Source organism: Eleutherodactylus coqui, chromosome 5 (assembly GCF_035609145.1).
Source record: "Eleutherodactylus coqui strain aEleCoq1 chromosome 5, aEleCoq1.hap1, whole genome shotgun sequence".
Taxonomy (NCBI): Eukaryota; Metazoa; Chordata; class Amphibia; order Anura; family Eleutherodactylidae; genus Eleutherodactylus; species Eleutherodactylus coqui.
Genome location: NC_089841.1, coordinates 46,295,435 through 46,311,068, shown reverse-complemented (window position 1 = coordinate 46,311,068; position 15,634 = coordinate 46,295,435). Strand labels below are relative to the sequence as shown.

The following is a 15,634-nucleotide window of genomic DNA, read 5'->3' as shown; positions in this document are numbered from 1 at the left end:
TGATTTTCATCTCCACTTTTCAAAAGCTATCACATTTTTACGTGACGAACTGCAGTTGTTATTGGTACGGTTCTATGGGTACCTATAATATACTAGCTGATATACCCGGCTTCGCCCGAGTTAATTTGGTACTGGTGTTTATTTGGTGTTTATCTAGTGTTCACACGGAAAATCTTATGAAGTCGTAGTTACTTTAGAGATACCGAGGAAAGAAATATGTTCACCATTTTGCATGGTTCTTTGCGTTACCCAGGAAACACCACGTAGAGGCAACCATGCGACGTTTCCTTCATATAAAATGACATCGGGAAGTGAGAGAATTAGATTCCGTATGTAAAATTTGGACGCTAATTCTTTTGCGCTTAGAATTGAATAATCGAGTTGGGACCCATTAGCTTTTCCTATTTATGACATAATCAATGCTTGTGCCAAATTTTAAGTTTCTATGACATCGGGAAGTGAGAGAATTAGCGTCCAAATTTTACGTACGGAATCTAAGTCTTTTGCGCTTAGAATTGAATAATCGAGTTGGGACCCATTAACTTTTCCTATTTATGACATAATCAATGCTCGTGCCAAATTTCAAGTGAGAGAATTAGATTCCGTACATAAAATTTGTACGCTAGTTGTTTTGCGCTAAAATTAAATATTCGAGTTGGCACCCCTTTACTTTTCCTATTTTGGACATAATCTATGCTTGTGCCAAATTTTATTTTTCTATGACATCGGGAAGTTGGAGAATTAGTGGCGAGTGAGTCAGTCAGTGAGTCAGTCAGTCAGTCAGTCAGTGAGGGCTTTCGTCTTTATAGATATAGATTATATAACTTAGATTTTTTTTGTTTGAAGTTCAAGGACAGAAAGCACATCAATTACGATTTTAGTTTTACAGCGTTAGCACACTTAAACACTCGCATTTTCGCTATGGGCATTGCGTGTATGTGTGCAAAATACTCTTATGTGAGCAAACTCATTGAAGTCATTGAGCTCTATTCACCGTGTACTGAACATGCAAATTTTGCACGCGTAATACGTGGTTGGACAATACCAAAATTATATTTTTGTTTTTAGGGTTTTCCACTTTCGCACAATAAAAAATTTTTTTTTGTATTGCTGCAAAGTTCCATAACTTTTTTATGTTATCATCGACTGTGAGGGCCTGTTTTTATTGCATGATGAGCTGTACTTTTTATTAGCACCATTTTGGGGTACATATGATATGGACATTTTACCATAAATTGCTGTAACTTAATTGCAATAGTTTTTTTCACTAGTAAAACACTGTTTTTAAACAGGTTACACCAGTAAAAGGCAGCGTTGCTAAAAACTGAATTGCGCAGCTCTGACAGTACATGGAAGAAGGCACGTGGTTTTGCCGCACATTTGTTTGGCTATACAGAGCGCTACACAACATGGGAACACAGCCAGAAGTATAGGAGACGGCACTATAACATGCAGCAGCGACAGCACTGTATACATAGCCCTCATTTAATGCTGTGCATGTAGTGATCGAGCAGGATGGGGGTTGCTGCTTCCAACCTTGTGGCTACATAACTGTTCATCCGATAAATATAGTCAACGGGCCATCATAAGAAAGACCTGAACACTAATGCGCTCTCTTGCATACAAAGGTGGAAGTGGATCGTTTCCAAGATACTATGCGGTTTCTTCATGATTACTATGAAGGGATGGAGAATAAAATTCCAAAGGAGAACAGTCAGGAGTTTGCCCGAATCCCTCTCCTGGACATCTCTAACTCCAGCTCAGCAGAGGAATCGGAGAATCCAAGAAGGTAAAGATTATATACAATAATATTACCACCAGCAGAATAATAATTACTATTCTATACACCCTCATGTTTGTGCTAATGCAAAAGTGTCTCTTAAGAAGTATTTGTCAGGTCTACTATATGAGGGTAGGATGGAACAAAATGAGGGGGGGGGGGTTAAAACTCAAGGATACAGAGTTTTCTATCATTTAATTCTGTATTTTCATGCCATAAGCTGTTTAGCCTATAAGCCCTGCTTCCTCCATCTACTCATATAGAAAGCCTGTGAGTCCTGCTTCCATCACCCATTCATAGAGAAAGCCTGTGAGTCCTGCTTCCTCCACCCACTCATAGAGAAAGCCTGTGAGTCCTGCTTCCTCCGCCCACTCATAGAGAATTTGTGTGAGTCCTGCTTCCTCCATCCACTCATAGAGAAAGACTGTGAGTCCTGCTTCCACCACCCACTCATAGAGAAAGCCTGTGAGTCCTGCTTCCTTCACCCACTCATAGAGAAAGACTGTGAGTCCTGCTTTCTCCGCCCACTCATAGAGAAAGCCTGTGAGTCCTGCTTCCTCCACCCACTCATAGAGAAAGCCTGTGAGTAATGCTTCCTCCACCCACTCATAGAGAAAGCCTGCGAGTCCTGCTTCCCCCACCCACTCATAGAGAAAGCCTGTGAGTCCTGCTTCCCCCACCCACTCATAGAGAAAGCCTGTGAGACCTGCTTCCCCAACCCACTCATAGAGAAAGCCTGTGAGACCTGCTTCCACCACCCACTCATAGAGAAAGCCTGAGAGTCCTGCTTCCCCCACCCACTCATAGAGAAAGCCTGAGAGTCCTGCTTCCCCCACCCACTCATAGAGAAAGCCTGAGAGTCCTGCTTCCTCCGCCCACTCATAGAGAAAGCCTGAGAGTCCTGCTTCCCCCACCCATTCATAGAGAAAGCCTGTGAGTCCTGCTTCCTCCGCCCACTCATAGAGAAAGCCTGAGTCCTGCTTTCTCCACCTACTCATATAGAAAACCTGTGAGTCCTGCTTTCTCCATCCACTCAGAGAAAGCCTGTAAGTCCTGCTTTCTCCATCCACTCAGAGAGAAAGCCTGTGAGTCCTGCTTCCTCCAACCACTCCTAGAAAAAGCCTGTGAGTCCTGCTTCCCCCACCCACTCATAGAGAAAGCCTGTGAGTCCTGCTTTCTCCACCCACTCATAGAGAAAGCCTGCGAGTCCTACTTCCTCCACCCACTCATAGAGAAAGCCTGTGAGTCCTGCCTCCTCCATCCACTCATAGAGAAAGCCTGAGTTCTGCTTCCTCCACCTACTCATATAAAAAGCCTGAGTTCTGCTTCCTCCACCCACTCATAGAGAAAGCCTGTGAGTCCTGCTTCCTCCAACCACTCATGGAGAAAGCCTGTGAGTCCTGCTTCCTCCAACCACTCATGGAGAAAGCCTGTGAGTCCTGCATCTTCCACCTACTCATATAGAAAGCCTGTGAGTCCTGCTTTCTCCATCCACTCATAGAGAAAGCCTGTGAGTCCTGCTTCCTCCACCCACTCACAGAGAAAGCCCGTGAGTCCTGCTTCCTCCACCCACTCATAGGGGAAGGTGCACACCTGTAGAGGTAATATTCAGCACCTGTGTCGCAGATAGTCATGCTAAATGTGGTGCTAGTTATCTACCGTATTTTTCGCCTTATAAGACGCACCGGTCTATAAGACGCACCCCCAATTAGAGCGGGAAAATAGGGGAAAAAAATAATTACTCCCCCCCCCCCCCCGGCATGCGACGGCGGCGTTCGGTGGTGGTGGGCGGCGGCGCTGCTGCAGGCTGTCGCTCCCTCCTGGCCCTCGGCAGAGCATTGCTTTCTGGACGCATCATTGAATGGCTGTGATTGGCTGAAGGCGCACATGTGTTAGCCAATCACAGCCATTCAATGATGTCATTGAATGGCTGTGATTGGCTGACGGCGTGTGTTAGCTAACACAGTATTAGCTTTCTGGAGGCGGGGATTTCAAGCCCTGCGTCCAGAAAGCAATGCTCTGCCGGGGACCAGGAGAGAGCGACAGCCTGCAGCAGCGCCGCAGAATGCCGGGGGAGGTGAGTAATGATTTTTTTTTTTTTGACAGGAGAATCTAACTGATCGCACATTTGTTCGTGTGATCGCGAATTTAACGCGCAATCGCGGTAAATAAATCGCGTCCGCGTGTTAAATTCGCGATCGCGCTAAAAATGGCGATCGGAACGAATATTCGGCACATTCGCTTTATAAGACGTAGGAACTTTTCCCCCCCCCCCGCTTTGGAGGCGGAAAAAGTGCATCTTATAAAGCGAAAAATACGGTAATTGAAGGGGTTTTCTGATATAATAAACATTGGTGGCAGTGCAGGTGGTGTGACTTAGATTTTCAAAAATAAAATAAATGCTAAGCTTGCCTCTGTGGTTGAGGTGCAGAGGGTTCGAGGAAACTTGTGTTTTTTTTCCTGACCTTTTCTTTAGAGGGGGCAAATGAGCAAAGAAAATGACTTCCTATGTCACGGCAGAAAGCAGAGGTTTTACAGCATCACATTGTGAAGGTCATCAGGTTTGTGAGGCACAGGATGGATAAGTCCCCCATATGAGTCATAAGTTACCATATCTCAGGATCGAAACTGGGCGCATCTAAAATCACAAATATCACTTATCCCCTCAGTAGGTAACAGTCTTACTCTAAAGTGTCAACCACATTGAGGTGCAAATCACGCAGTACACTCCCAACCGTCAGTGATACTTCAGAGCCTTTTTGCTTGTGCACCTAATCTACGATTATTTCCCTTAAGGGTCAGACACTTTTTGTGTTTTTTGTTCTCTTTTTTCAGCTTTCCTAGAGCTATAACTTTTTTACTTTTCTATTGACAGAGCCATATGAGGGCCAGTATTTGGCGGGATAAGTTCTATTTTCCAATGGTATCATTCAACCCCGGGGCATACAGTTACATCCTGGGCACGCGGGGTATATATGGAGGGGGGATCAGAAGCCAATCCAATTGCATGCACTGCAGGTGCTGGCTGTTTTTGACACCTAACACCCGCCTGGTCATGCTGATTGCAGCTGTTAACCCTTTAAATGCCAGTGTCAATTCTGACAGCAGTATTTAAATGTCCTGATGGGTGTTTGGGGGTCCTAAATCCCCTCACCCACCTATGTAGAAAGGTTGCCATTGTGCGCAGGGCTGTCACAACTAATTGCCTATGGCATGTCTTGATAGACTTCCAAACAGAACGTGGTATAATGCAATACTATGGTATTGCATTACACTATGGTATTACATAATACTGTATGAGAGATCAAATGATCGCAAGTTAAAGTCCCCCATGGGGACTAAAAATGTAAAAATTAGTTTAAAAAAAGTTTTATTAATTATTAGAAAAAATAAAAGATTTAAAAGTCCCATCTGTCAAAGTAAAACATTATTTATCCTGCATGAGGAAAGTCGTCAGAAAAAAATACACATCACGAGAATTGCGCTTTTTTCCCCCTAGTGCTAGCTATCCCTCCTAGCTTTGTGTCGTCGGCAAATTTGATCAGTTTCCCATAAATTCCGTCCTCCAGATCATTTATAAAAATGTTGACCACCACTGGGCCCAGGACAGAGCCTTGTGGTACCCCACTAGATACATTCTTCCACTTGGATGTAGAGCCATTTGTGACCACTCTTTGACAAAGATGATAAAGTGATAAAGTGTTATGAACTCCAAAATGGTAAAAGTAGAAACAACAAGATTTTTTTGAAAATGGGGAGGAAAAAAAAAAATGAAAAAAACAATTCTAAGTGGGGTGAAACGGAAAAAACACAATTATACCATTTTTTTGGGGGGAGGGGTCTTTTATGGTGTTTAGGGCTTATTTCCACGAGCATACATCGGCCACCGGTTTCATGGTCGGACGATTATATGCTACGCTTTTACGCTGGGCTGGAAAGATAATCCTGGAACTATCTTTCTGCCTGGAATACGCCGGCCATTGCATAGACTCCTATGGGAGCTAATGACAGCGATCGGAGAAGGGAGATGGGAGGAAGTTTATTTTTCTGTCAGTAGCTTGTTTGAGCTTGTTTTATGTGGCGTGTGCTGTAGTGTTCATTAGTACGGTTATGGGATACACACTTTTAACTCAACTATCTTTTTAAGAGATATGGTGTTAAAAAAAACTGCTAGTTTGGAACTGCGTAATTTATTGGCTGACCTCCCATCAGCACGGGGCAACAGAAATCTGGATCCATCTGACCAGGAGATGCTTTTCCGCTGCTCAGTGATACAATTTCTGGACTCTTTTGCCCCCCTGGAGTCTTGTCTTCTGTTTCTCTTAGACACAATGGTGCTGGAACTCTCTGTATACTCTCTACATGAGAAAACTCTACGCAGTTGGCAGTGAAATCCCAGCCTAGACTAGTCTAGCACAGATGACTGGGCCTCATTGGAAGTTGCCCAGATCGCTGGATTTTTCAACTTTTCAACTTAACCATTGGTCAACGGTGATCACGGGCATAGGGACCGGTCGCCACAGTCCCTGGTGACATCTCCTGTCTCCCGGCTACCTGTAGGTAGCTGGGAGACAGGAAATTTTAAATCTGCCCTGCGATCAGGGCTTCTGCGCATGCGCCGCCAATTTTCCTTTGGCACGCATGCCCAGAAGATGGCAGAGGGTCCATTCCAGTGCAGGACATCGTCGGGCATTGTGGAGGACCTGGGTGAGAAGTTTCAGCCCCCCTCATAGATGCGCAGATCACGTTGCCGAGGGGCTCCCCACAGCCCGGGATGACAGCTCCAGGTTGTCAGCTACCTCCAGTAACCAACAGCATGAAGCTGTCACGTCCAGAGCCTGCGGGGCTTTAATCCTTAGAGGATGCATGTTTTTACGTCCCTGAGGATTAAGGCCTCATGTCCACGGGGAAAATCAGATCCGCTGCAGATTCTACATGTAGAATCTGCAGCGGGTCCCTCCTGCCCCGCGGACATGAGGGCTGAAAATGCAAATAAATGAGAATAAACTTACCTCCGATCCGCTCCGTTTCTTCTCTTCGCGGCGGCGTCATCTTCTCTCGTCGCGGCCGGATCTTCATTCTTCGGCTCGGCGGATGTGCACGATGACGTCGGTGACGTGCCCCGCGCATGCGCCGGGCCGAAGCAAAATGATCCGGCCGCGGCTGAGAGAAGATGGCGCCGCGGAGAAGAGAAGAACCGGAGCGGGTGAGTAAAATATGATTTTTGTGTCCCGCGGATCCGGACGGCTTCCATAGGCTTCAATAGAAGCCCGCGGGAGCCGTCCCCGCGGGAGACCCGCATGAAAATGGAGCATGGTCCAGATTTTTTCATGCTCCATTTTTTTTTAAATCACTTTTATTGACGATCCGCGGGTATTTATCTACCCGCGGGTGGTCAATGCATCCCTATGGGGTGCGGATCCGCGCGCGGGAGAAGAGTTAAAATCCGCTGCGGATTTTAATTCTTCTTTTTCCCGTGGACATGAGCCCTAAAGCTTACATAGACAGGATGTAAAAAGGCAATGGGGCCGCCACTAAGGGGTTAAAGAAAAAAATTACTTCCTGACTCTAATCTGGCAATCAGAATAATCCCTGGATCAACAACCCTTCTGAAGTAATAAGCGATTATAACATATAACATTGTACTGCGCAAGAAAGCTGGTGATCCAACACTGGTGTTCCAAATGTCCAACTTGTCGTTTCTTATCACAGATGGGAAGTAACAGCAACCAGTTCCAGCGCCATTGTGTCTAAGAGAAACAGAAAGACGAGACTCCAGGGGGCAAAAGAGCACAAAAATTGTATCACTGAGCAGCGGAGAAACATCTCCTGGTCAGATGGATCCAGATCTCTGTTGCCCCGTGCTGATGAGAGGTCAGAATTTGGCCCAAGCAGCATGAACCGATGACCCCTTCCTGTCAGGCTGGTGGAGGTGTAATATAATGTAGGCTTTCTTGGCACACCCCGGGTACTCTTCTACCTGTAGAGGGACGCCACAATGAATTGCTACAGTTCTGAAGGCCAAAATAGGTCTAACATACTACTAGATGGGGGTTTTAATAAGGCGGGCGTTCAGTGTACAGTATAAACTGTTATTTCATCATTGTGTCTCCTGACTGCAGGATTCCTCTAGTTCCCAGAAGACCACAGACTCCAGAGGTGAACTTAGGGAAGCAGAAAAATAAAGCAGCCACTGTGAAAGGAAAGGAGGAGCCGAACGTGGAGGTCACAGGACAGCTCTCCGAAGGCGATCAGAAGCTCATTCATGACGCATGGCAGACGGCGATATCAGCCATTGTTAATATGGTAAACTGGAGTTTAAAAGGTTAAACACTGGGATGATAACTCGTAATGCTCATTTTGATTATGTTGCTAATTTCTGCAGAGTGCTATATTAGAGCAGGACAGACTCCGGTTCTGAATCTGTGCTGCACACATCCTGTTGCACTGGCTGGGATCAGATTTGAAGTTATCTCTGATCCTGGCTGTTTAACCCCTTAGATGCTGCAGTCAGTACTGTCCATGACCCTATTAGAGTATGTATTGCAGTGTATTATGTATTCAGTGAAAGGATCACAGGATGAAAGGGTTTGTCTGAGATATTGAACAATTTCAGTGAGGTTTCTTACCCCACCAGTCCAGCAATGGAATGGCGGGAAATTAAATTGGTGAGTGAAGTTTCTTTTGTTATTGTATACCATTTTCCTCCTCATTGAAATTTTCCAATATCTTAAACAAACCCTTTTAGTCCCCTAGTGGGATGAAAAAAGTGGGAAAAAAATCTGTGAATTGCTATTATTATAACTAGAGATGAGCGAGCATACTCGCTAAGGGCAATTACTCGATCGAGCATTGTCCTTAGCGAGTACCTGCCCGCACGGAAGAAAGGAGTCGGGTGCCGGCGCGGGTGAGAGGTGAGTTGCGGGAGTGAGCGGGGGGGGGGGGGGGGGAGGGAGAGAGAGATCTCCCCGCTCTCCCTCGCCGCTCACTGCTCGCCGCCGGCAGCCGAATCTTTTCTCCCGAGCGGGCAGGTACTCGCTAAGGACATTGCTTGATCGAGTAATTGGCCTTAGCAAGTATGCTCACTCATCTCTAATTATAACCCATGTGACAACGAGCAAGAGTATGAATCATTTTATTTACCGAAAAAATAAAATTTTTGTACACAAAATTCCCTACAAATTGCCAGCCGCTAGCGGTCTCCCTTTTGTCTAATTTGCTGTCCACTTCCTGTTGTCAAGGAATGCTCCTCTTAGTAAGAGTGACACCGAAATGCAGAGACATAACTTCATTTATATTATTTTGTCTCAGAGACAAATGGGATCAGAGACCTTATGGGCCCCCTAAGGTTCCTGGGCCTGGCTGCAACCACACCCTCGGCACCTATTATAATTACACCCCTGTTGAGACATTGCAGGAAATGGGGGAAGGTTATGTCATGCTGCTCATAGAAGTCTATGGAGGAGGAGGAGGAGGAGGAGGAGGAGGAGGAGTGGCTTCTGCTCCAACCCATGTTAATAAGGCCTTACGGAAACCAGTATAGTGCAGTCTGCTTGGGGTTTTTTTTTCATGTTTACTTTATTTAGAGGAGCTTGGAGCAAGAAAGTCGGGTTTGAGATAGGAATGAGTCTCAAATCTATCAAATATGTCTGGACCATGAAAGTCCAGATGGGAATAAGGGCAGGGGTATAACTTAAGGGGATGCGGTTGCACCCGGGTCCATGAGCCTTAGGGGGCCCATAAAGCCTCTCTACTACATATAGGGTGCCCAGTACTATGAAAAAAGCATTATAGTTGGGGGCCCTGTTACAGGTTTTGCATTGGGGCCCAGAAGTTTCAAGTTACACCTCTGGAATAACCCGTTAAGGCCCAAACTATACCCCAAAGACTAGACTAGGGCTTCTATGGTCATCTCAGCAGTGGTGTTGCCTGTATTTGGCACCAGCGTCCCGTGCCGTTTGCCCAGTCCTCAGAACGCAGTAAAGCAGGAGGGCAACCGCTTATTGATCACATGACTTTAAGAAGCACGGAGCTGTTGTCACTCGGAATACATGATTATGCTTGTACATTATTTACACTGTATTATATACACTATATATAGCGTATATATTAGGATTTTTGCTTTTCTCCTATTTGTTCATGTTTTATCCCAACTCGAGCTCTGATATTTTGCTCCCAGGTAACCACTGAAAAAGAAGCACTGGAGACGGAGGACGAGAAGGATCACCAAATGGAACTGAAGGAAAAAGTAAAAGCCTCTCAGACGGCTTCTCAAAGCAGCCAAAAAGGGGCAAAAAAGAAATCAGCCAACCGGAAAAAAGGTAAGCACCCCTAGTGGTGGTGTAGAGTATCGCAGGATGCCTATAATTCGTTTATACCAAGGTAATGGCCTGGCAGAGACCGGTACTAATACACAGTGTGGTGGGCATCATTCAGGTAACTCTTCGGCCCGTACACCGTCATGTTTTACTTCTCAGCACCTGTAGCCCAGCGGATCACATTTATCAGTGTGGTTTACTGTGTTTCTGGTATGGGACACTGGTACTGGCACTATGGCAGCTCTAGAGCTAGCAGTGTTATGGGGTATTGCAGTGGTATTTTTATGGAGGCACTGTGATTGACTTTACGGGGTGCCACATAATGTGGGTGGTGCAGATGCACAGAGCATACAGCTTCAGATGCCAGCACGCTTGAATCCCTGAAGCTGCGGTTATCACAGATGTCCAGTGCAGGGCATGAAAAAGGTAGCTTTCTGTTCTTCTGGCTCTGTTATGGGGGTACTGTGGTTGACAATGTTATGGGGAAAATGTGACTTTCACTAATGTGGACACTATAGTTGATACTGTTATGAGGCATTGTGGATGGTGCTTAAAGGGATACTGTCATCACATTTGAGCCCCATAAACTATGTTATGGGGTTCAAAGGTGAGGGAATGGGGAGTCTGGGGAGCGAGTGAGTCTTTACTCACCGAGCACCCCGTTCCAGTGCTGTGTCGCTGAGAAGTTCACTGCACCTGCAGCTTTGCTCTTTCTGCACTCGCAAATCCCATAGCTATGAATAGGAGATGCATGCACAAAAGGAGTCAAGATGCCGACACACAGCGGCTTCGTGGGGACACAGTACTGGAAGGGGACACCCAGAGAGTATAAAACACCGCTCCCCAGACTCTCCTTTCCATCACATCTGAGCCCCATAACATAGTATTGTTGTGGAAGAACTATGGCTGGCATTGTTGTGGAGGAACTATGGCTGGCATTGTTGTGGAGGGACTATGGCTGGCATTGTTGTGGAGGGACTATGGCTGGCATTGTTGTGGAGGGACTATGGCTGGCATTGTTGTGGGGGAACTATGGCTGGCATTATTGTGGAGGAACTATGGCTGGCATTGTTGTGGAGGAACTATGGCTAGCATTGTTGTGGAGGAACTATGGCTGGCATTGTTGTGGAGGAACTATGGCTAGCATTGTTGTGGAGGAACTATGGCTGGCATTGTTGTGGAGGAACTATGGCTGGCATTGTTGTGGAGGAACTATGGCTGGCATTGTTGTGGAGGAACTATGGCTGGCATTGTTGTGGAGGAACTATGGCTGGCATTGTTGTGGAGGAACTATGGCTGGCATTGTTGTGGAGGAACTATGGCTGGCATTGTTGTGGAGGAACTATGGCTGGCATTGTTGTGGAGGAACTATGGCTGGCATTGTTGTGGAGGAACTATGGCTGGCATTGTTGTGGAGGAACTATGGCTGGCATTGTTGTGGAGGAACTATGGCTGGCATTGTTGTGGAGGAACTATGGCTGGCATTGTTGTGGAGGAACTATGGCTGGCATTGTTGTGGAGGAACTATGGCTGGCATTGTTGTGGAGGAACTATGGCTGGCATTGTTGTGGAGGAACTATGGCTAGCATTGTTGTGGAGGAACTATGGCTGGCATTGTTGTGGAGGAACTATGGCTAGCATTGTTGTGGAGGAACTATGGCTGGCATTGTTGTGGAGGAACTATGGCTGGCATTGTTGTGGAGGAACTATGGCTGGCATTATTGTGGAGGAACTATGGCTGGCATTGTTGTGGAGGAACTATGGCTGGCATTGTTGTGGAGGAACTATGGCTGGCATTGTTGTGGAGGAACTGTGGCTGGCATTGTTGTGGAGGAACTATGGCTGGCATTGTTGTGGAGGAACTATGGCTGACATTGTTGTGGAGGAACTATGGCTGGCATTGTTGTGGAGGAACTATGGCTGGCATTGTTGTGAAGGAACTATGGCTGGCATTGTTGTGGAGCAACTATGGCTGGCATTGTTGTGGAGCAACTATGGCTGGCATTGTTGTGGAGCAACTATGGCTGGCATTGTTGTGGAGCAACTATGGCTGGCATTGTTGTGGAGGAACTTTGGCTAGGATTGTTGTGGAGGAACTTTGGCTAGGATTGTTGTGGAGGAACTTTCGCTAGGATTGTTGTGGAGGAGCTATGGCTGGCATTGTTGTGGAGGAGCTATGGCTGGCATTGTTGTGGAGGAACTATGGCTGGCATTGTTGTGGAGGAACTTTGGCTAGCATTGTTGTGAAGGAACTTTGGCTAGCATTGTTGTGAAGGAACAATGCTAGCATTGTTGTGAAGGAACAATGCTAGCATTGTTGTGAAGGAACAATGCTAGCATTGTTGTGAAGGAACAATGCTAGCATTGTTGTGGAGGAACTATGGCTGGCATTGTTGTGGAGGAACTATGGCTGGCATTGTTGTGGAGCAACTATGGCTGGCATTGTTGTGGAGGAACTATGGCTGGCATTGTTGTGGAGGAACTTTGGCTAGGATTGTTGTGGAGGAACTTTGGCTAGGATTGTTGTGGAGGAGCTATGGCTGGCATTGTTGTGGAGGAGCTATGGCTGGCATTGTTGTGGAGGAAGTATGACTGGCTTTGTTGTTATGGTGAAGCTGTAAAGTAGCTAGCATTGTTATGGAGGCACTAGGTCTGTTATTGTTATGGTGACATGGCTGGCGTTGTTATACAGGAGCTGCAGCTAGCATTGCTATGGAGAAACTACACAATAGCTGTTGTTATGGAAGCACTATGGCTGACATTTTTATTGAGGCATTATGGTTGGCATTCCTATGGAGGAGCTGTAGCTGGCACTGTTATCGAGTAACTATGGCTGACACTGCTATGGAGAAACTATACAGTAGCTGACATTGTTGTGGAAGCAGTATGGCTGGCATTGTTATGGAGACGCTGTGAGTGGCATTATAGTTGGTATAATTATGGAGACTCTATGGTTGACATTGTTATGGAGACATTGTGGCTGGCATTTTTATGGAGCAACTAAGGGTGGCATTGTTATGGTGGAACGTTTGCTGACATGGCACTATGGTTGGTACTCTTGTGGAGTAAAAATAGCTGACTGTTACTATGGCTGACATTGTTAAGCAGGAACTATTGCTGGCATGACACTATGGCTGGCAATGTTGTGCAGTTTATCATAGCTGGCATTGTTATGGGGTACTATGGCTGGTATTATTCCACAGTGATAATAGTTGATACTGTTATAGAGGCACTATGGCTGGCATTGTGATGGAGACCCTGTAGTTAACATTAGAGGATTGTGTATGAAGTCAGCTGTCCAGCATGGAGGCATGAATGGTAATTTACTGCTCTTCTGGCTCTTTTATGGGGGTGCTGTGGGTGACTTTTTTGGGGGGCACTTAAAAAGCTGTGAAAAATGCCCAACTCTATCGACTTCTGAGTGTCGGATACATGCTGGATATCATTATGTTTGGAGTCTTATCCGGTCCTGATCTACATATCTGTTCTTTATCTCAGGGGATAAATCACCAGCAGGGCCCACAGCCCCCTCACCTCCAGCCACGGCCCCCCAGGAGGACTCTGAGCGGCAGAGGACGCAGAAGAGTAAGATGAACATGAAGCAGGAATATCTAGCTGCTCTGGAATGTGAAGGTTGGTGACTGCAGATGGCCTGAACTACTCTACAGATGTAGCAGAGATGTATGTAGTGTTAAAGGGATTGTAGCAGCAGGACAACCAACCACCCACTTACGAGCGAGCACGCTCGGATAAGGCTCTTCTCGATTTACTGCATTCTCGTCCGAGCAGGCTCGGGGGTGAAGACGACGGAGGGGAGCGGGAAGATTGGGGTGAGAGAGATCTCTCTCTCTCATCCCCCCCGCCGCTTCCCCCGAGCCTGCTCGGATGAGAATGCAGTTACTCGAGAAGAGCGATGCTCGCTCAAGTAACTGCTTTATCCGAGCGTGCTTGCTCATCTCTAATAGGGCTCCATTCAAAAGAATGGGGTTCATATTTGTGCGTCTCGCAACGCAGAAATTTCAACCAATTTACTTGGCCGTGTAAAAGCGGCCTGCGAAAGTAAGTAAGGGAGCTTTCACACAGTGAATATTCCGCCTCAAATCTGCATTGCCAACATGTGGAATTTGGTGCAGAATTACAAGTTCCAGAATTTTGCCGACAATTCCACATCAAAATCCACAGTTAGCCGCGCCGATGCCGATTTTGGTGTAGAACCTGGGGATGACAAATTCTGCTGCGCTGTTGCGGAATATTCCATCCTGTGTGGAAGGTCCCTTAACTACCAGGTCCCCTCTTTTACCCTAAACCACCAGGGAATAAAGTATTACGCCTCCTTCACATGGATGTATTTGCATGCGCAATACGCACAGAATAAAATTGACACCTTGCTCTATTTTTGTGCCCATTTTCACACCAAGCGTCTGGCAGGCGCGCACATTACACTCTGCAATTCCGTGAATAAAAGAAAACATCTGGTAAATAGCCTTTTGAACAGCGCCCTGTGCGCAAAAGTACAGTAAAATGCACCAATAAGCACACAAATGTATTCCTCTCATGGCGGCTTCCAGCAGGATAATGCTCGGCCGCAGACACAAGGAGGTCACAGGAAGCCCCCACAACATTGTCACACTTCTGTGGCTGCCGGTCATCAGATTTAATCACCTACAGAACATGTATGGGATCATCTGGGATGCCAACTTCAACAACCTACGAATTTGCACGATTTAGAAGCTCAGTTACAGAAAATGTGGAGTGATATGCCACAGGATACCATATGGAACCAGTATGCCTCCATGCCCCCGTATCACATCTTGTATCCAAGCTAGAGGCAGTACAACATGGTAGTAGAGCCTCCATGCCACCTGTATCACATCTTGTATACAAGCTAAGGGGGGTAAAGCAGGGTACTGGAGCCTCCATGCCCACCCATATCATATCTTGTATCTAAGATAGAGGTGGTATAACAGGGTACTAGAGCCTCCATGCACCTCTTTATCACAACTTGTATACAAGCTAGGGGTGGTACAACAGGGTACTAGAACCTCCATGCCCCCCGTATCACATCTTGGATCCAAGCTAGAGGCAGTGCAACGGGGTACTAGAGCCTCCATGCCCACCCATATCACATCTTGTATCCAAGCTAATGGTGGTACAACAGGGTACTAGAGCCTCCATGCCCGCTCGTATCACATCTTGTATACAATCTAGAGGCAGTAAAACGGGATACTAGAGCTTCTATGCCTGCCCGTATCACATCTTGTATCCAAGCTAGAGGTGGTACAACAGGGTACTAGAGCCTCCATGCCCGCTCGTATCTGATCTTGTATCCAAGCTAATGGTGGTACAACAGGGTACTAGAGCCTCCATGCCTGCCTGTTTCACATCTTGTATCCAAGCTAGAGGCGGTACAACAGGGTACTAGAGCCATCATGCCACCCGTATCACATCTTGTATCCAAGCTAAAGGTGGTACGACAGGGTACTAGACCCTCCATGCCCACCTGTATCACATCTTGTATCCAAGCTAGAGGCAGTAC

The 15,634-nt window shown here is 46.5% G+C and overlaps 1 protein-coding gene across 5 annotated transcripts in view; it reads left to right on the top strand.

Annotated features, from left to right (window-relative positions):
• SPEF2 (sperm flagellar 2) overlaps window positions 1–15,634 on the top strand; it is a 172,210-nt gene that overhangs the window by 129,932 nt on the left and 26,644 nt on the right. For all 5 annotated transcript variants that reach the window (XM_066602444.1, XM_066602443.1, XM_066602442.1 and 2 more), the window contains exons 25-28: window positions 1,629–1,789; window positions 7,903–8,086; window positions 9,960–10,101; window positions 13,597–13,731. In XM_066602444.1, the coding sequence (XP_066458541.1) occupies window positions 1,629–1,789; window positions 7,903–8,086; window positions 9,960–10,101; window positions 13,597–13,731 (622 nt within the window). The remainder of the gene's footprint in view (window positions 1–1,628; window positions 1,790–7,902; window positions 8,087–9,959; window positions 10,102–13,596; window positions 13,732–15,634) is intronic.